Source organism: Canis lupus, chromosome 2, assembly GCF_011100685.1.
Source record: "Canis lupus familiaris isolate Mischka breed German Shepherd chromosome 2, alternate assembly UU_Cfam_GSD_1.0, whole genome shotgun sequence".
Classification (NCBI taxonomy): Eukaryota; Metazoa; Chordata; class Mammalia; order Carnivora; family Canidae; genus Canis; species Canis lupus.
The window spans coordinates 5,175,167-5,195,599 of NC_049223.1; the positions used below are offsets into that span (position 1 = coordinate 5,175,167).

Sequence of the window (20,433 nt, forward strand, 5' to 3'; positions counted from 1 at the left end):
CTTCTGTTAGAGGATCTTTACTGCAAGGTATAAGCATCCTGGAGTTGAGAGGGGTCTATCCAGGTCAGGGCCCCTTCTTCTCAAAGCAGGACAGTGGGCTTGACAGTTAGTGTCTCTGCCTCTGAGGTAGGACCTTTTGGCCTGAGGCTCAAGACTATGTGCATAGCCTCAATGGCCAACTTCTAGAAAGGAAAGGGATGCTTGGCCATTGAACATAGCCTAGACTACTTATTCCTTTATGAAGTTCTGGGGGCACAGATAAAAATTTTCTCCTAATCATCATAGGGAACCCATTTACTTCCAAGACAGGAAGGATCCACACCTATGTCGAATTCAAGTATCAATGTTTTTGTATATAATGTAGGAGGAAGAATGTAGGGGCAAGCTCATGCAGATTTCAGATGGTTAGATCTTATGGTTATAGTATAGGGCATTTCTTTTTTTCTTCCCTTGTATCCTTGTAGGCTTTCTAACTAGTAATCTGACTGGTCCATATAGAAAGGATGAATGTTCTAAGGTGGTGCCTGTAGTCTGCATCTGTGAATCTGTAGTCATCATACTACTACTTGGGTTCTGATAAACCGTGGCCCCACAAATATCATTGGGAGTTCTTGCTAGCTTGGGTCTCTCCATCAGGTTTGCAGGGGAAGAAGAATGCTTTAGAGTATTACCCTGAATTCTAAGAATCTACTTAGAATATCTTACTATCTTACTATCTCTGCACACTCTGGTCACTTTGGATTTTGACAAGAGGCAGGTAAAAAAGGTCTTAAGATGCTGTCTCAAAATCTCATGAGAGGAACATAACCCCCTGTGGGATAGAAATTAAGTATTTGGGATTCCCGTGATGGGAAGCCTAGCAGGAGAGAACTTTGGTGAGTAGGAGAGGAAGGGAACTGGAAGAAGCAATTACCCAGGAGGTGAATGACTCCTTCTTGGACAGTGACAATATGGGTGCCCAGGATGACATCATTGTTCTCACAGAGATCTCTTCTCTCACGGCCGAGTTTAATTTTCTGGGCTCACCACTTTCTGGAGTGTGCTTCATTCCTTTTTTGCTCAGGCTGATTAGATTTTATGTTTATTTTTCCCTAATTAATCCAAATGACCTAATAAAAGAATACTGTGTGGGAAGATGCCTCAAGAATGAGCATCTACCTTCTGTTCAAAACAAGCTGAACTGGAAAGCAGAGTACACACAATTACTCTAGTTTTAGTCTAAGATGAAGCTTGGCTTGTCATGTTTACTGAGTGGGTCCACTCAGGGTCAACTGGGTGGAAAACTTAACTGGGAAGAGAATTTTATTGTCCATCTGGTCAGTCATTTTAGAGAACTTGCAATATTCTTTTGTGTTTGTTTTGTAATACTAACTTTAGAGATGTGATAAGCCGCAACATGAATAGAGAGAAGGCATTATCCTTTTTAAGAATTTGTGGGCCTATGTTTCAGAATAACTTTGCTCAGTGTTTTATTGTGCCTCCATTAAAAGAAAGAGAAAAAAAAATCTGGCTTAGTTTTTATATCTGCCCCTGCAGTTTGTATAACCCATATAAAATAAAAATCTATATGTTACAAAATAGGATTTCTTTTTAATATATATATTTTCCTTTTGTAAAATTATATGTATTTAAATACATTTGAAATGTTGCTATAGGTAAATTAGAAATTTTTTTCTAATACTATGAAAAAGGCAAGAGTTTTTATTGTCAACATACATTTTATATGTACTTTCTCCTTTTGACTGCACCCCAAAGAACCTTTTAGGATTCAGGGGCAATTTGGCACTATTCAATCCTACTACTCTGAAGTGAAAATAAAGCTTGATTTGCATACTATATTAAAAGTAAGGGAAGTATTTATAACAATTTTAAGCTTTTCATTATCGATTAGAACACAGCCTCTTGTCACTAATTTTAGAGAGGTATTCTAAACTTAGGAAAGGATTTTTAAAAGGTGCAATGTTTTTTGGATTTTTAAACTGTACTCTACTTTGACACCACAATATAGAAATAGATTTACTTTGGAACAAACTACAAATACATTCACACAGTTTGTGACAACTGAATTGTCTACCTAGAGAATCGAAACAGATTGGTGAGCTATGTTATTATAAATCTTGTCCAAGGCGTTCTATTTCTTCAATCAGGAAGTCGATGTCTTGGTGAGTTGCTGCGGGATTTGAGATAACCATGCGGAAGAAATTGACCTTGTCTCCCAAGGGCTGATAGCTGACCATTGTGGTCCCATACTCCATCATTCGGGCTTTAATCACTGGGGCCACCTGTGGGAGAGACCAGAGCTGCATGGTGACCCCTGGGGACTCTTCTAGTCAAAGAACCCAATATCAAGTAGCATTTTTAGCTTTTAACTAAACAACCAGACTCATATTTCCCCTAAAGGAATTGTCTCCAAGTTTTTTTGGGATCGGAGGACAAGAGCAGTTTAATACATCCAAATTCTTGAGGGTGATAAAATGAATAATAAATGATAGGCTCTGAGGTGCTTGCCCCCTTATCCTTGACTTTCTGAAAAAGAAAACTGCAGGCCCCAAACAGAGTCACTTATGCTAGACCACACCACCAAACCTGAGCTTTATACCTAATCTAATTGCACTTTCAATGTCCCCCAGGAATATAGTCTTAACTGGTCACTCTGGAATCTTCTGGTCAGCATCAATATGGTACTCTGTCACATGGTCTCTCCCCATCTCCCAGAGAAACATGAAGTAATCACCTAATAAGACCCTTCTCCCCAAAGGAAGGTGACCTCACCTGGAATAATTCTCTGTTCTGTTTGTGACTTCCTTGTCCAGCCTTTAAAAACCTCTCCTTTTCTATAAGCTCCTTAGAGCTCCCTCTACTTCCTAGATGGGATGCTGCCCAATTTATGAATCAATTCATAAATCCAGTTAGATCTTTAAAATTTACTCAGTGGAGTTTTTGTTATTTAACAACCATGTAGTTACGGATTTGGGAGAATGGGAAGAATTGGGTGTTGGTTCCAAGGCTAAATAGTTTAGCAATACAGCATTTGGGGGAGGGTTTTTTTTTTAAAACCTCAGTAGATATAAAAACACTGGAAATAAAACATAGTTCAGAGAATGGTAACCAAGAGGTAACTAAGTGATGTCTGAAAATAAGCAGACTTTTGAGGCCCTAAAGCAATTTTCTTTCCTGAGACCCTAAAGCTTTCCAATGTCTTTTCATTCTCCTTTTTGCATCTCAGTTTATAAGATTTTATGAAATACATTCTTTAATCATGATGGAATTCAGCTGTGGCAAAAAGCAGAATATATATATATATATCAGAGAATGATTACTGTCAGTAGAGTGTATGAGATGAAGTTCAAACTCTCTAGCTCAGCACAAAGGTATTTTGTCCCTCAGCTCTGAGGATTCATTTCCAAGTGGTCACTAAAATCAATCTTCAACTCTGAGACAAGACCTACAGTCAATATCCCTTGAATGTGCCACACATATTTTTCTTCCTTTACGCTTGTCCTCAGTTTTATTGTGTCACACTTCTTGTCTTGGATTAGAGTCCCCTTTCTCTTCCAGGTTGCATCCTACACACATGCCAAGACTCCACCACAGACTTGATAAAGCATTATAAAGCCTTTCCTGACTCCCCTAGTCCAGTAGCATCTTTTCTTTTTTAAGTTGTAAATACCTGATCTTTACCCATAGATTCTGTCTACAGGATATTCCTTTATTGTCCTCTTACTTATAAGAAAATATAAGTTATCCATAATTTTGAAACTGCAAGCACTGAAGGGCAGACACAGTGTCTTTTACTTCTTTTATTTGCCAGCATAGCACTGTGTGTACCCTGAGGGCTCCGCAAGTCCTTATTAGTTAATAAAGACTAGAATAATAGGGATAGCTATCCAGGAAGAGGAATACATTTAACTTATGTCTAGCTATATGTATGATCTATTCACATTTTTACCATTACAATTTGTAAATATAACATCTGATCGTTTAAATTTATTGTTGCAAATATGTAACCAGGAATGGCTGATATCAGGGAGCTCTAGACTTACTTAGATATACACAGTAAGTAACTCAGTTTGAAATGGGGACTATACCTCACATCATAGTTGGATTCATTTTAATGAACAGTTTGATTCAAAGAGCACACTATTATGAATATGCGATTTTTGAACATCAACACTTAATCATTGGTTTATAGTGAGGTTTTCATCTTCACAGTACTTAATGTGCGAATGACGTATCGTATAAAGGGTTAGTATCCAAATCTATAATTAATTTATAAAGCTCAACACCCAAAAACAAATAATTCAATTAAAAAATGGGCAGAAGGCATGAACAGACATTTCTCCAAAGAAGTATCAGATGGCCAACAGATACATGAGAAGATGCCCAACATCACTCCTCATCAGGGGAAAACAAAACTACAATGAGATTTTACCTCATACCTCAGCTGACATAAAAAATACAAGAAACAAGTGTTGATGAGGATGTGGAGACAAAGGAACCCTCTTGCATTGTTGGTGGGAATGCAAACTGGTGTAGCCATTCTGGAAAACAGTATGGAGTTTCCTCAAAAAGTTAAAAATAGAATTACTCTACAATCCAGTAATTTCACTACTGGGTATTTACTTTCAAAATACAAAAACACCAATTCAAAGGGATACATGCACCCCTATGTTTATAGCAGCATTATTTACAACATGCAAATTGTGGAAACAGCCCAACTGTCCTTTGATTGATGGATGGATAAAGAAAAGGTGGGGTGTGTGTGTATTAGAATGGGATATTATTTACTCATGGAATTATTATTCACTCATAACAAAATAATGAAATCTTGCCATTTGCAACAATATGCATGTATTTAGAGAGTATTATGCTAAGCAAAATAAGTCAGAGAAAGACAAATACCATATGATTTCATTCATATGTGGAATTTAAAAAATAAAGCAAATGGGGCAGCCCCAGTGGTGTAGCGGTTTAGTGCCGCCTGCAGCCCAGGGCGTGATCCTGGAGACCCTGGATCGAGTCCCACGTCAGGGTCTCTGCATGGAGCCTGCTTCTATTCTATGAATAAATAAATAAAAATCTTAAAAAAATAAAAAATAAAAAAATAAAAATAAAACAAATCATCAAAGGAAAAAAAGACAGAAGAAAACCAAGAAACAGACTCTTAACTATAGAGAACAAACTAATGGTTACCAGAGTAGAGGTGGGGGTGAGCGGGGTGGGGGGGCAAAATAGGTGATGGGGATTAAGGAGTGCACTTATAATGAGCACCAGGGGATGTATGGAAGTGTTGAATCACTATATTGTACACCTGAAAGTAATATAATACTATGCTAACTACTTGAATTAAAATTTAAAATAAAACTAAAAAAATATAAAAACCCCAAAACAAAGTATCCAATATTCAAAACTGACCTATTTCTCATCATGCCCAATTATTAGATACCAAAGAGAAAACCAAGGACAGTTGATCTTCACTTTCATTCCACCCTCATGTCATATGCTGAACCTAATTTCATTCATCTAAAAAATGAATGTGTATAATGATTCCAGCACTAGGATTTTCTTTTCTTTTTTTTTGGAGGCACTGGGATTTTCTGATTCTAGGTTAACAGTTTCTTAGGTTTCTTTCTGCCACTTCTTTATTACACAGGAAGGTAATATAAAGAGGAATATTTCTGTTGGGTTGATCCTTCTTTCCCCTAAAGGTTTAAGGTTGTACATAGAGCATTGGGCTCATCCCAGGGAACAAGTATGAAAACAAATTTAAATATCTCAAGTCTGGGATTAAGTTCTGAAAGTGGATCTACTAGAATATTCTAGCATAAGAACATGAAATTTATCACTTTGTGCTATGAGACATGGCAAATCAATGTGTTCCTGGGGAGAGAAATCCCAAATTAGGAAAGGAATTCCAAATCCATGTGTCTACAGGAATTTTAGGAAGAATCACATAACTATTCCTTAATTTTTATTTTTGTAATAAATCATGCTTGCTCTTTAGAACTGATAAAAACAATGATAATGCTTTCCTCAGTGAATTAAACTCTGATTTCAATTTCATGGGCCATCCAACCAAAACCTCATGGAAATGGTTTTAATTACTAAAGACAATCATCTCTAACTTTTCAGATAAATCAAATCAAAGGTCAAAAATTTAAATGGTAACAGTTATCATCCCAAACAGGTTTTTGTGTAAAGTCAGATCAAATTCCTCCAGTTCCTGAAGCTGGGTTGGAGAAATCACAGTTGTCTAAATTCATGACTTTTAATTGCTTCCAGAAAATGGGGATGAATTAAAATTAGCAGGAACATGGAACATCTACTTTATTGCATAATCACTAATTGCAAGTTCAGAAGGCAAATAAGATTCTGACTCTTCTGATGAATATATAGCATTTTCACTTATTTCTAGATGTTTTCTTTTGGTCATATTCCCAGTTCTATTGAATAAAGAGAGTCAGAAAAGAGAGGCTGCATGTTGAAGATTTCACTAAAGACCTACTCACCAGGAGCTCTTAGGGCTGCCTTATGAGTTTTAGGGTGTCATTTTCTCCCTTGTGTTGTTAGCTTTTACAATCCCTTAGAAAACAATAACCAGGGAACTATCCCATCATTTGAATCCACATTTGTTTCTCCCAAGAGAGCTCAGGTTAAAGCATCACAGAATCAGGGAAATGTATTTTTTCACTATGTATCACAAAACCTTTTGTTTTGAAATCTTGGAAATACGAAGTTTTTGGAAAAATGAAAAAGAATAACTGTACATACTTTAAAATTTCACAAATTAAATTCCTCATTACATTTAACAACATAGACTTTGGAAGAGTGACACCTTAAAAGTTGAGGCCAATCTACTTCCTTGCCAATGGACTTTTCAATCTACTGTTGACCTTTTGGATATCCATCAATCATTATAGGACTGGTAGGAGCTGGGATCAGATACACAGATAATTATCCAATACAATGGAATAAAATACAAGGCTAAGATGATGAAGAACCAGGATTCTTGTCTGATGCATGCCCACATGGACTCCACCTGCTGGCCCTGCCTTGTGTCTAAGGCATCTGCATATGGTCATATGGCACCCCAGGCCTTCTGTGTCCCCTGTGCCTCAGTGACGATGAGCCACCTGCACACTCACAGCCCTGACCAGGCAGCAGGAAATGCACCAACCAGATGCTCATCTTAGCCTCCCTCATGTAGTTGTTGACTCTGCTCATAATAATAACTACCAGGTAGTTATTCTGCACAGCAGACTCCACAGATTCCTCCCATTTGGGGGTCTATATCAGCACTGACTGAGAGAACTTTATGTAGTGATAGAGATGTGTTGTATCTCCTCTATCTGCTACAGCAGCCACTAATCACAAGTCAAGCTCTTGAAATGTGGTGAGTGCAACTGTAGAAGTAAACTTCTGGCAGAATTTAATTTTGATTGATTTAAATTTAAATGCCACATGTGGCTATTGATACCATATTGGTGATCTATTTTATTTTACCTCCACTGTTTTCCCTCTGGGGTTGTGTGTATGTGTACGTGTGTGAACATGTGAAGATTTACTGATGCCGGGACATTATACTTTAAGGATACTTAAGAAGAAACTTTTCTGAAACTCTGAAAAATTATTGACATAAATAAACAAAAGTTAACCTTGATATTTAATGTGGTTCTATTGTGAATTGCAACTCTGAATTGCTGAATTCTCTATATTCTAGCCAGGAAAATGGAATCACAGAAGACTTTCAAATTTGAATTACCAACTGTATAAAAATAGTTGACTACTATTCTAATGGCTTTCCCCAGAAATAGTCTCCATTCTCATCACAGTTTATGTGATTTGCTAAAACCCGAGAGGTATCTGAAAAGAGCTATATTGAAATGGGGGAAATTTAGAGTTGAGTTTTGCTCAGAAAGTAGTGGGGAAAACCACTTTCTGTTCTGTTTTCCAATCTTGCCCCATCCCTCAGCCCAGCAAAAATAAATTGATTCAACAAATGAAATCAGCCAAATTACTCCTTGGATTCTGTCTGGTCATTGGGTTCATTAAAGAGGTAGAGCCAGTAAGAATGAAAACCTCTAATTTCTAACTAACTTGTTAAATAAAATTAGTTATTGGTAAGATGATACAGACTATGAAGAAGCTATACCATAAAACTTCAGGAGAAAATATGAATTCTTTCCTCTTAAATGACAACAGGCCTCTTTTTGCCTCCATCATCCTCTCCAACGTGACCGTCACCCTGCCTCCCTCCTACTGCTTGGGCTTGATTTCTTGCAATGAACAAATGAGCTAACTTCATTAAAACTTCAAGCATGACCATGACCCCTCCTCTCTAGACACATGCACCAATGGATCCCCATTCCAGAAGCTTTCTTCCATGCATTCCTCTGGGTCAGTGGCTCTGCGCCTGGGCTGCACATTGAGATCACCTGGAGAGCTTTTAGAACCATTCCCAAGCCCATCCAAAACCAACTGGATTAAATTATCAGGGTTAAGACCTGGTCATCTATAAAGCTTTAGGCTGATTCTAATGTGCCACCAGGATTGCAAACCACTACCCTTAGTAGGAGGCTATGACACCTCAACTCTGTGTCAGTTTCCTCCTGATGAGGGTTTGGTCTTGGACTGTCTACTGGCAGGTGTTCACATTTATAAGCTGTTCGGAAGATTTTAAATCCACACAAAATCCTGTTGTTTGACATAGAAGGAAATAAAGTATTCTGAGAGGTCAGTGAGGCAGCCCAGCCTCCTTTGCAGTGGGGGAGAGGGCCTTCCCTGCTCCTGGCAGTGACTGGAGAAAGTCGCCTCCTTTGTGGTAAATGGAAAACCAACAAATCAACTAATCCAACCCTTGAGATCCAAATATACAAAATCATCCCTAGTTTCCTATTTCTTCACACTGGGATGGGGCCCCAAATTTACGTCCTTTCAAGATTCTTTGTTGCACATCATAAGCCAAATTTCACCCTTACCTAAATGACGAGAGCAGGAGAAGAAAAGAGGTCAAGGATATCTTACTGGCTGCAGAAGAATTTGAAGCCCAAATCCTCTGGCTCTGGAGTCAGTGATTTTGGAAAAGTGATTTTTTAAAAAGTCTCCCTGTGCTTCAGTTTCCCCATCAGCAAAATAGGGACAGTTGTGCTTCCCACATTAGGTTGAAATAAGTTTCTAGGCCCATGATGGGGTTGCTCCTGCCTAGGATGTCACATCAGGAAATGTACACTTAACTTTTATGTCCCTGTAAATGCTCTGTTTGACCAGAAACATGGAATGTCCAGTCAGCCAATCCCCAACGTCAATTCAACCCTGCACTCTATTCTTATTTTGTTGTTCCTTACTCATTTCTTTCTCTTTTCTTTCTTTCTTTTTTTCTTTTAGAGAAAGAGAGAGGGTGCATGAGTGCATGCATGCATGCACACAAATGGGTGGGAAGGGGCAGAGGGAGAGGAAAGAGAGAATCTCAAGCTTGCTCCACACCCAGCATGGAGCCCAATGTGCAGCTCCATCTCACAACCCTGAGATCATGACCTGAGCCAAAATCAAGAGTCGGACACTTAACCGACTAAGCCGCTTAGGTGCCCTTCCTTACTCACTTTCTGTCTTTCTCTTCCCATTCCTTATTCTTTATCCTCTAAAAGCTTCTTGCATTCCACCCCATTTTTCAATTCTCTGGACCCCTGGGAAGGGAGGCTGCCCGCTTCATGAAGTGTTAAATAAAGTTTGTTTGTGTCACCTCAATTGTCTCCTTTAGTCATTTCTAACACTTAATATAGTTGAGTGTTGTAATGCTAGATCACAGTTGAGCCTGGGACATGATATGCACTCTACACAGTGGCCATTAGTATTGTTCCCTGCCCCATTACCTCCTGGGGCTCAGCAGAGCTCTAAAGACTCCATAGAGCAGCCTTGACCTTAGCATCTCAAGAGAGTCAGTGGAAACTCTGATTTCTAACCATCTCTGGTGCCTGAAATCTCTTCTGTGCTTATAACTGGATGAGCACAGACGGTTTGGCTTGGCAGGTCAGCCAACTTCACCAAAGGTTTTTGCTGCATTGTGAATGGCAGTCAAGCTAACACCTGACTGCTTATTTTAAGACATCATAAACTTCCTCTCAGGAATCAAAGACGAGAATGGAAAAGTCTAGGTAGACCAGCTCCGGTTCTGTAGGAGCCTGTGAAGGGGAGTGGGCCTGCGTGCCAAGGTCGAGGTTGGATTTCTCCTAGAGACACATGCATGTCAGAGGGACACCGTGCATGTGAAAGGCCCAATGAACATACCACTGCGCACACCAGAGGAGCCTGTATCACTTACCTTTGAGAGGCGGTTCATTCTCTCTTCATTGTCTTCCAGGACACGCAAACTTGGAGGCACGTACCAGAAGCAGACATTTGTGTGCTGAGGCTGCAAGGGGGAAAGGTAGGATTCACACTCAGCCCATCGCAGCAATTTAGAAAATGCCAAGGACATTTCAAATCTTTTCTGCAGCTTCCTAATGTAATTTCTATTTTGAGCCTATACTCCCTTTTGGAGTGCCTGACTTTCACCACATTACACAGAGCTATTGTTTTGTGAGTTTGATTTTTTACTCCAGTTTGGGACAGCTACCCCATCAGCCCAGCTTCTCCCTTGTAACAGTCCCACTTACCTGGACAGTACACGATTGACATTAAAAAAAAAAAAAAATCAGTGATAAGAACTGGAACTGACTTAACTTTTGGGGAGCATAGGGACCAGAATACGTACCTTTCCATCAAACACCATTTCGTATCCTTCTCGGTTTTTTATGATACTGTATAAATACTCAGCCAGCTCCAGGCACTTATCAATATGTGCTTCAAACCCAGTGGTGCCCTGAGAAAGAGAAGAAGAAAGCCCATCAGGCTGGCTGAGAAAGGCGAGTAAGCTCTCTATGGGATTAATCTCCCCGGATGGTTTCTCTGCCAACCTCCACCCCAGCTCTGCTCCACACTTTCCTTGCACAAGACTGCTTATAGGGGCTTTCCTAGTGACTATTTCTCCTTTGATGCTCTCCCCTCAGGTGTTTTTGTTCCTTTCATGTCATCACAGCTCCCTACAGTGGATTCCTTTTCTTCCCGAGCCTCCATTCTCTAGGCAATTATTTTGATTACTCGAGGGGAAAATTTGCCTCTGCCATCCCGAGGGGTAATTATGGAAGTCATTAATGACAGGAGGCTGGGCTATTCTCCTCCTGTGGAGAAGCATCATCAGAGACACCCCCGGCCAGCATGCCTGCTTAGCCTCTGCCCATCATGAAAATTTACCATTTCCAGACCCCACTTTTGTTCACTAGTGTACCCTCATTATAGAACAAATAGGGTAGGTACTCAGTAGGTATTTGTTGAACAAATGAATGTATGACTCTTAGGGGCACGCAGATGCTTTGTTAGCTTGTCATTGTGCAAAGCTCATTAGATTTCTCCTCTGGGGATAAATGACTCATGTATTTGTAATGGGGAGCATTATCAGAGAGGTCTTTTTAGTTTCCGGCTCTGGAAGCCCAGGATCTGGATTTGGAAAAAACAACACTATAGCCAAGGACTGGTGCTGTTTGATGGACCTCAGGACACTCTGGGGAGTTACTTTTCAAAATGGCTTTCCTCCTAACTCCTTCAGCATTTGTGGCGCACTAATGGAAAACAGCTAATGCTCATCCTAGGAACACTTAGAACAGGCCAACCAGTGACTGATTCAACATGGAAACCTGAGGGTGCAGCTGGAATGGATAGAAGATGGGCCCACATTCCTACTGATGATCTCATCACCTCAGCTAAGAGGGAGATGCAGTATAGACAGTGATTTCAACATCTTGAAGCCTTAAAGAAATCTGATGGGGTCAGGAATCATTTATTTTTTTATTTAAATTCAATTAGCCAACATAGAGTACATCATTAGTCTCAGATGTACTGTTCAATAATTTACCAGTTGTTAATAACACCCAATGTTCATCACACCACGTCAGGAATCATTTCTATGGAGATTGTCACCCTAGTTGATTGGTCAGAGTCTGACTTGTTACTGATGACCCCAAGAAAGGGTCCTGATTGATGCCTGAACACTCAGGCCAGAGCCTACCCCACAGACTCTATGACTTTAGGATTTGGGGTCCGTTTGGACTGACCTGGCAGTTTGGGTACACTGAGGATGGACCCGAGGTAGGAGGGAGGGAAGTTAATTTTTCTTCAGACTGGACCCTTTTGCATTTAAACTTGCATGTACCTGATCCAGAATATGGCCGGGACCAGTAGGACTCTGGCTCTGTCCAGCCACATGGCCTTGGCTAATCTTACTGGTCACCTGGGAAGGGTGGTGCCTGTGTGATCTCCCTCCCACACAAGGACACAGTAAGGTAGAATGAATGCTCTGAAAAGGAGTTTGATGGTACTGTCGAGACAGTGGGATTGTCCCAGACTGGAGTGGGAGTCCTCTGGCCTTGGCTAGTCTAGGACTTCACTTGAGGTGATTAGGAGTAACCTGACCACCCCTCTAGTTGAAAGGGGGAGTGACATCGGAAACTCTAGAGTGCCTTTAGAAGCCTGGCCTCTCTTCATGTTTGGATATTTATGGGAATAAGATCCATCTTTTATTTTCAAGGTTTTGAAGGCTTTTAGGGGATTCTCTGAAATGTACGCACTCATGAAATACTTGAGTCGTTGTCACATGCTACACAGTTCTTATTCTGAGAATGACCACAGCCCCTGGAGAACTTAATCAGACATGGCATTACCATGACCTGGCTTGCTAGGAAGGAAGCTGAGGGCTCTGAGGGGCGCCCCTCAGGGGAAATCTGCACCCCTAGCGTCAGAGTTATGCTGAGGCAACTTCGAGAGAAAGATGGTTTTGTTTGCTCCCTCCTTGCCACATGCTTAGGATCGGTTTGGGCTGACCAGGCTGAAATGCACGCTCCACAAGGGCGCAGACTGGTGCTTCTTTTGCTCGCTATTGTCTTCCTCATACCAGCGGGGCTGGCAGACATCAGGTGCTCACGCACAGTACATTTGTTGGACGGGTGGGTGAATGAATGGAAGTATACTTTTCATCTGCAGGGCAGCATTTTTACCCACTGTGTTCTTAAGGAACCACTTGTATCGGCACCAGGTTAATTATGTCGACAGTGTAGACTCTCAGATCCCAGCCCAGACCCCCCCGAGTCCGAATTTCAGGAAGAGTGTTTTCTTCTTCAAAGATATCACTGTCTGCCAGTGTTCAGCTCCTGCTCCTGTGTTATCCCTGGGGCCTGACACCATCAGCGCTGCTCACCATTCTCTGCTTCTAAAAACCCTCATCTCATGCTCTCTAGCCCCCAGAAATGCCACTTCAGAAATAATGATTGAATCCCTACTACCTTCATTCTCACTGCTAGCCCCCTACTGAGGCCCTCTTTCTATCTGGATGTTAGCTCCCTAATTACCCTCCTAGCTACCTAGACTCTCCACTAGCGTCAGACCTGCTTTTGCAGTGTCTTCCCAGCTCTGCTGGTTGAAATCCTACATATTCTCCTATCCTGTCCTAGATCATCTCCAAGGTGACCTCTTCATAAATCATTCTTGGCTCTCAAACTAGGAATAGGCTCTCCTTTCACTTCTCGTGCATCTGTGTTTCTTTTACAGCCAGTTATACTGTCTTCTGTGATGGTTATCTGTGCATTTATCTTACCTCGTCTGGAAAATTGTGGCCCCTTCATCCCACCCAGCATCAGGCACGATAACAGTCATTATCTACTTATTACAATTAATATTTTAGAGAGAAAGTGAATATTCATTCAATCACTCAGCAAAGGGTGCCTGGCATGACTTTCCCTTTAATAGTTTTCTCCTGGTATTTTTTTTTCTCAGCTTTTGACCAGTCCCTCTGTTATCTACATTTTTAATGAGGGAGGCCAACCACAGAAGACGATAAGGAAATTTGCATAATTTTCTATGCAAACTTGAATGATTTGCATAATTTGCATATGTAAACAGATTTACCATGAAAACTAGGTATTTATGTATTAAGCCATCCTCGCAGCCCTAAAATTAAGGTATGTTCTTTCTTCTTTCTTTCTTTCTTTCTTTCTTTCTTTCTTTCTTTCTTTCTTTCTTTCTTTCTTTCTTCTTTCCTTCTTTCTTTCTCTCTTCCTACCTACCTTCCTTCCTTCTTTCCTCCTCTTTTTAAAAAAATATTTTATTTATTCATGAGACACACACACACACACAGAGGGGCAGAGACATAGGCAGAGGGAGAAGCAGGCTCCCCATAGGGAGCCCAATGTGGCGGGGGTGGGGGGGGTGGGGGAGTGGGGAGGCAATCCAGGGACTCTGGGATCACATCCTGAGCCAAAGGCAGATGCTCAAACACTAAGCCATCCTGGCATCCTCTCTTTCTTTCTTTTTTTCTTTTTCTCTCTCCCTTGCTCTCTCTCCCCTTCTCACCTTCCCTCTTTATCTCTCTCTTTCTTTCTTTTTTTTTTTTTTCTATCTACACTGAGTTTTAACCACTGAGGGAATCTGTAAAATCTGGAAAATAGTCATCAAGTCTTACTTAGCATTCTCTAATAAAATACAAACCAAATGAAAGGTCTCTTCAATAAGAACAGAATTGAGGGCAGGCACAGGGCCTTTGCTTATGACGGGCTTATATATTGCACTATTGTCTAGAATGCCTGCTAGCATCCACATCAAGAAGCTCATTTTTTACACACAGTTGCTCTCATCAAATTCTCTTGGACTTAATGGGATGGCTGTCTTCAGTGCATTCAGCTACATCAGTCATTAACAGATTAAAGAATATGTATAGTCAGGTCAGTAATTTTCTTGTGGTTTGTATTGCTAAGGAGAAAATATGGATTCACTTGAATACCGCATTTCCCAGGCAGATTCAAGAATAGAGGGTTTACTGATTAATGCTGGCCCCTCAGTATTTTTCTTGCAGATCATTTTCCTCTGCCCGAGAGGATACCAGATAGAATGTCATAGCCAACTCTTTCTTGGTCCTTCCGAGGGCAGGCTGACTTCTTCCCTGGATGGCATCACTAGAGAGCTCTCACAAGAGGGTGATTACCTTTCCTGCATCTCTGGATTGTAGGACTGAGCTGAGGACTTTTATCATTATTACCATTTCATTTTGCAAAACACACAGCTTTAAGTTGAAAAGCAAATAGAAGTTTTTGCCATTTACGTGTCTAGATACTGGAGCATGAGGAATTAAAGGAACATGCATCTGTAATTTATGGCTAAATTATGCGGCTACTGGCATTGTTCCTTTTTTTTCTTCCCTCTCCTGGTGCCTTTATTTCAGTGCGTTACATACTGGATCTTCGGCCCTTATTTCAGGCTTCAGCTGTTCCTCTTGTTTCATTCACAACTGATGGCCTCCAAATCATTTCTCTTAGAGCCAGCCGCTGCCCCATGCTGGTGAGGAGGCTTCAGACAGAGAAGGGAGCAGCAGGAACTGATGAACCATGAGAGGAACACTTTTGTATAAATATAGCTAATGATCATCATCTTAATAGAAACACCGTAGGAAGAAGGAGACAAAAAGGACAATACTGAACAATATTTAGAGATCAGCTTTCCTCAACTACCTAGCTGATACTCACTTTCATCATTTTTGATTCCCACCAATCAATGAAATGAAAAACCTACCCATTTTCCAACCGTTTAAGAGGATGCCAGTAATTCCTGTTCTTTATTTATTTGTTTTTGCCAAATGAAAGTGTCAATCCAACAGAATAATGAGTCTCATCTTGGGTGGTGGGGACCCAGTAAGTATCCTTGGCAGGCTCTCATCTTTCAAGAGAGGAGGGGGCCCCTGCCCAGGTCAAGGGACAGGAGCCCATCCATCTGACACCTCCTTGACGGGGCAATGACTCCACACAGCTGCTGGATATTTAGCAGCCCTTAGAGGAAATTCAGCTAGGGCAAAGACTCTTCTGGAGGTTGGTCTGAAGAATATGTAGCCCAGCCATCCCCGGACACCATCTAAGAGTTATTTCTGCAATAAGTGAGACCATCTTTGTACTTAAACAGCCTTTTTCCTGAATAGATTTAAAGAAGATTCCATAAGAGGGTTGTCGACTACATTATTTCACTCCCAAGCCCCCTCTCTTTCTTGTTAGTTCTCTGGCTCTCTCATTGCTTAAGGCATTCAGTTGACTCTGGAACATCTGACAAACAACAACATATGGAACTTGCTTCTGTAGACGTGATTCATGCCTCTTCACACGAATCCTGGGGAAGAGCACAATCTTTGGCCTCATCCTGGCAGGTCATACTCATGCTGACCAAGTTATCTATGAATCCCTTGGGACTGAAGTGCCACCTGTTTGTGTGAGCTACTGAGAAAGCATATAGCCCAATCTGTGGCCCTTCTCTCTAGCACACTGCATGCCAGCCTTCCTCTAAACATTCCCTTTCCTTCCTTTGTCAAGTTTCTCTTGTGGACTTTTTGAGTGGGTTGGGTTTTCTAGCAGTTGGTTTACTTTGGCATGTCCAGCTGGCTCTGGCCGTTGCCTCCTGTGGGAGGTAAATGAAACCAGGTGGGAAGTCACTGATTTGTGACATTGAAACTAGGAATCTGGTCAAGATGAAAAAGAAACACTTTGCCCTTTCCAGCCTGCTTACATGCCAGCATGCAGGTACACTCTCTGAAGGCTGCAATTAGGTCCAGCAGGTACTGCACAGCATTGGTTACAGAGTGTCTGTTTCTGAGAGGAGTGATCAAGGATAGTTAAATTCTGGGGTAAATAGAGAAACCTTACAGAAGGGGGTTCCTGTTTTTGTCCTCCAAACAAAAATAGTTGTAGCATTACTCTTCCCAAGGAATCTGTCAGTGGATAAAATCCAAGAGTTGAGAGACAACAACAACAAGAACAAAACAGCAACAAAACATCTCTTAAGAATCCAGATGTTCTGCTCTATAAACAACCTGGGTTTGTTTTCTAGATGAGCGAGCATTAGAAGCAATTTGGCTTATGTTCTTGGCCACGTGGAAGGCAGATATCTAGATACAGGATTAAAGAAACTTAATCTTGGGGATAATTTTCAATTTGGAAATCCATTTTTTACCACATTATAAAGGTCACTAGACACAGTTTCTGTCTTTAGTTAACATTCAGCCATTCCATGCATGCTCACCTTTGCCCTCCACATTAGCCATAATTTAAAAACATCAACGTGGCGTCCACACTGTAAGGCCTTATCCCCAGTATCATAGGACAGGTCATAGTGTTTATCTTGCTGGAAGAGGTAGGAGGCATGCATCTGGTTGCAACTCTGCATCAATCCCTAGAAGAGAAGAGAAAACTTAGGAAACTACTGACTTCATTGGGTATTCTGTTAGATATACATTGTGGTGAAAATTATTGAGAAAAAAATTTTTTTAAAGGGAAACTGAATTTGTCAGAGAAGGAAAGCAGGAAGAATCAAATTTTTTAAATGGGGCCAAGGGGCACCTGGGTGGCTCAATCGGTTAAGTGTCTGACTCTTGATTTCATCTGAAGTCATGATCTCAGGGTCATGAGATTGAGCCCCAAATCAAGCCCTGCATGAAGCCTACTTAAGGTTCTCTCCTGCCCCTCCCCACTCCCCCCCCCCCGCCACTGCTCCTTTGCTTGTGCATGCATGTGCACACACACTCTCTCTCTCTAAAAAAGTGAAAAATAAAATGGGGCCAATATCTGGACAATATGAACTGTTGGGATAGGTCAATTCTGTGGGATAAATAGCTCAGGGTCAAATGTAACTACAGGTTAACAACAAGGGCATAGATGGTTTTACTCTCCTTTTAAGAGAATGTGTTCATTTAGAAACAATCATAATCAGAGTATAATGTTCATTCTTTGAGGGAACATCCTGCTGTTTTGGTTTTGCTGTAATTAAAATACTTTAGAAACTCTCTGGTTCTGTAAAATACTAATAGTGTGATTATTCTAGTGTTTCATTCACACTTAGTTCAAGTACTTTATCATTGGGCTGTTAGGTTTTGAGTTCTCTTTGGAAGTCATAGCTTTTAATACAGAATATTGCTACATTTTTATGCTGAAATCTAAAACAATAAAAGCATTGTTATTCTGAGATGTCTTAACCAACCTTTTAAATGCCATGTTCCCCTTTCAAGAGTGGTAGGAGCTTCAGTACTGCATTTTTATACTTGTTTGCTTGTGGTGGTTACAGTGGGATGTTTCACTGCCAATGATCATTAATTTGCCCCAGCATAAGAAGCTTAGTATGGAAAATGGGTGGCAAAGTGACTGAACTATTCCGAAGAACAGTGAATGAATCATGCTCTGACTAAAACAGCATTGTCAATCTCCTCACCAGAAACCCCACCACGTTTCAATTTGTCACGAACCACAGGAAGCCTTTGACTCTTTCATTATCTGCAGTATAATTGTGATTGTACAGAAGCTTTGGCGCTTGTTTTTTTTTTTTTTTTCTTGTGACTCATGACAAGAGAAGACTAAAATGTGATCACCTAGTTGAAGTTAGAATTCTTTACAAAAAATTTATCAAATGAGAACAAAACGTAATGCAACTAAAATTTAACTGGGTCCTGAAAGACCAGATGTTAGGCAATGAGGTTGGGTTTGACCCTATAGTTTGTGCTTCATTTGCAGTGGAATTCATTGTTATTTTTTTGAGAGTGAGGGAAATTAAAGGATTGTAATAGAGCAGGGGAATGACATTGGATTTGAAAAAGAAAATTCACTTGAAGACCAATAAGATTGAAAATTGCAACGTTTCTATTTTGTTTGTCTCAGAAGCTTGGCCTGAAGCTCATTCACAAAAAAAAAGGTTCCAACAGTCATAAAGGAGACCACCCAAGAGTGTGGAATGATGGATAAAGTGGATCTGGGATAGGAAAAGCAGCTCAAAACACAGGACCTCTCAAAGGCTGGCCAAGCACCCATCTCACTGTATAAATGGATAAATAAAAGTGATGTTTTTCACATAAAGGGCCTTGATGTGATGATACTCTGATTCTAAGCCATTAAAATTATAGACCATTATGTGGCCAACTATTTTAAGTACACTCATAGTTGCTGTGCTATAAGATAGTTGCTGTAAAAGAAATTCCCATGGTCAAATAAATTTAGGAAACTATACCCTAAATCCCTTCTTCAAAGATACTTGCAATGTATATCACCATATTAAAGGCTCTGACATGCCTTGAAGTAATTAAACTTCCTTTTAACTCTTTAATCTAAAATCTCCCAGGCTTTTTTTAAACCGAGAACTCTCTTATCACAGAATACTTAATACATTATTAAGTATTTATTTATAAGTATTACATTTATTCCTTACCTCTCAATAAGGGACATGCTGTCAGAGCAACATAAACTCTTGGATTTGGAAGGGATCCTAGAGCTTTTATTTTATTCCTTCTAATGAAGGAATCCTCTTACTAATAAGTGACTGTCCAATCTCCAATCACTTCCCTTGGTGGTGAATTTATTCCTATGCAAAGCATTCATTATCTCTGGGGAAGCTTAATTTTTAGAAAAGCTTTCCTTTCATTGACCGGAAGTCAGACCTAAAATCATGGCATATTCTGACTGTGCCATCAAATCATTCTACCCAGTGCTACTGACCCAGTTCCCCAAAGCTACAAGGAAAAAATGAATCTCTTCCACTTGAGAGTCATTTAAACTGTGAAGGCTACCATTCTCCAGCCTTTTCAGTTTATTTTTCTCTTTAAATTAAACATCCTTAATTATTTCAACCATCCTTCTCACATGTTCATCAATCGTTCCCCACTGTTTGAACCCTAGCTTGATGGGGTCCCACATGCAATTTGGCATTGACCTAAGCAAACCACTCCAGGCATGCCTTATCCAGAGGACAGTGGGTAACTACCACCTTCCTCATCCTGAAACTCCACTTTTTTTTCTAACCCATTAATATTTTATGAATGCTAAGTTTCTCTTGACTCATTTTTGACTCTGCTGAGTACAACCTAATGTTCCATGCCTTTTTCACAAGTACAGTTTAGCTAAACCCATATCACTGTGGCTGATTTTCAACAAGGGTACCAAGACCTTTCAATGGAGAAAGAGTAGTCTCTTCAATAAATGGTAGTGGGAGAACTGGATATCCACACGCAAACTCTTACCTCATACCCACAAACATTAACTCAAAATGGTTCAAAGACCTAAATTTAAGAGCTAAATTTAGCTGCATTTTCTTCAGTGTTGGCAAGGATGTAGACTAAATTGGAACTCTCATCATGCTGGTAGGAAAGTAAAATGGTTCAGCGACTTTGGCAGTTCCTCAATGAGGTAAACATAGAATTACCATATGATTCAGCAATTCCATTCCTCCATTGAAAACAGGTCCATTGTTTGAAAACAGATATTCAAACAAATCATTGTACACAAATGCTCAGAGCAGCCCTATTCATAACAGCCAAAAAATAGAATTGACCCAAAT

General features: G+C 40.3%; 1 protein-coding gene across 1 annotated transcript in view; it reads right to left on the bottom strand.

Moving 5' to 3' along the window:
- Positions 1 to 2,108: 2,108 nt before the first annotated feature.
- The window catches only part of GAD2 (glutamate decarboxylase 2), an 85,220-nt gene continuing 66,895 nt past the window's right edge, over positions 2,109 to 20,433 (bottom strand). Inside the window, exons 13-16 of the mRNA NM_001077439.1 lie at positions 17,140 to 17,289; positions 10,751 to 10,858; positions 10,319 to 10,408; positions 2,109 to 2,282 (exon numbers count right to left, since the gene is read on the bottom strand). Of these exons, the coding sequence (NP_001070907.1) occupies positions 2,109 to 2,282; positions 10,319 to 10,408; positions 10,751 to 10,858; positions 17,140 to 17,289 (522 nt within the window). The remainder of the gene's footprint in view (positions 2,283 to 10,318; positions 10,409 to 10,750; positions 10,859 to 17,139; positions 17,290 to 20,433) is intronic.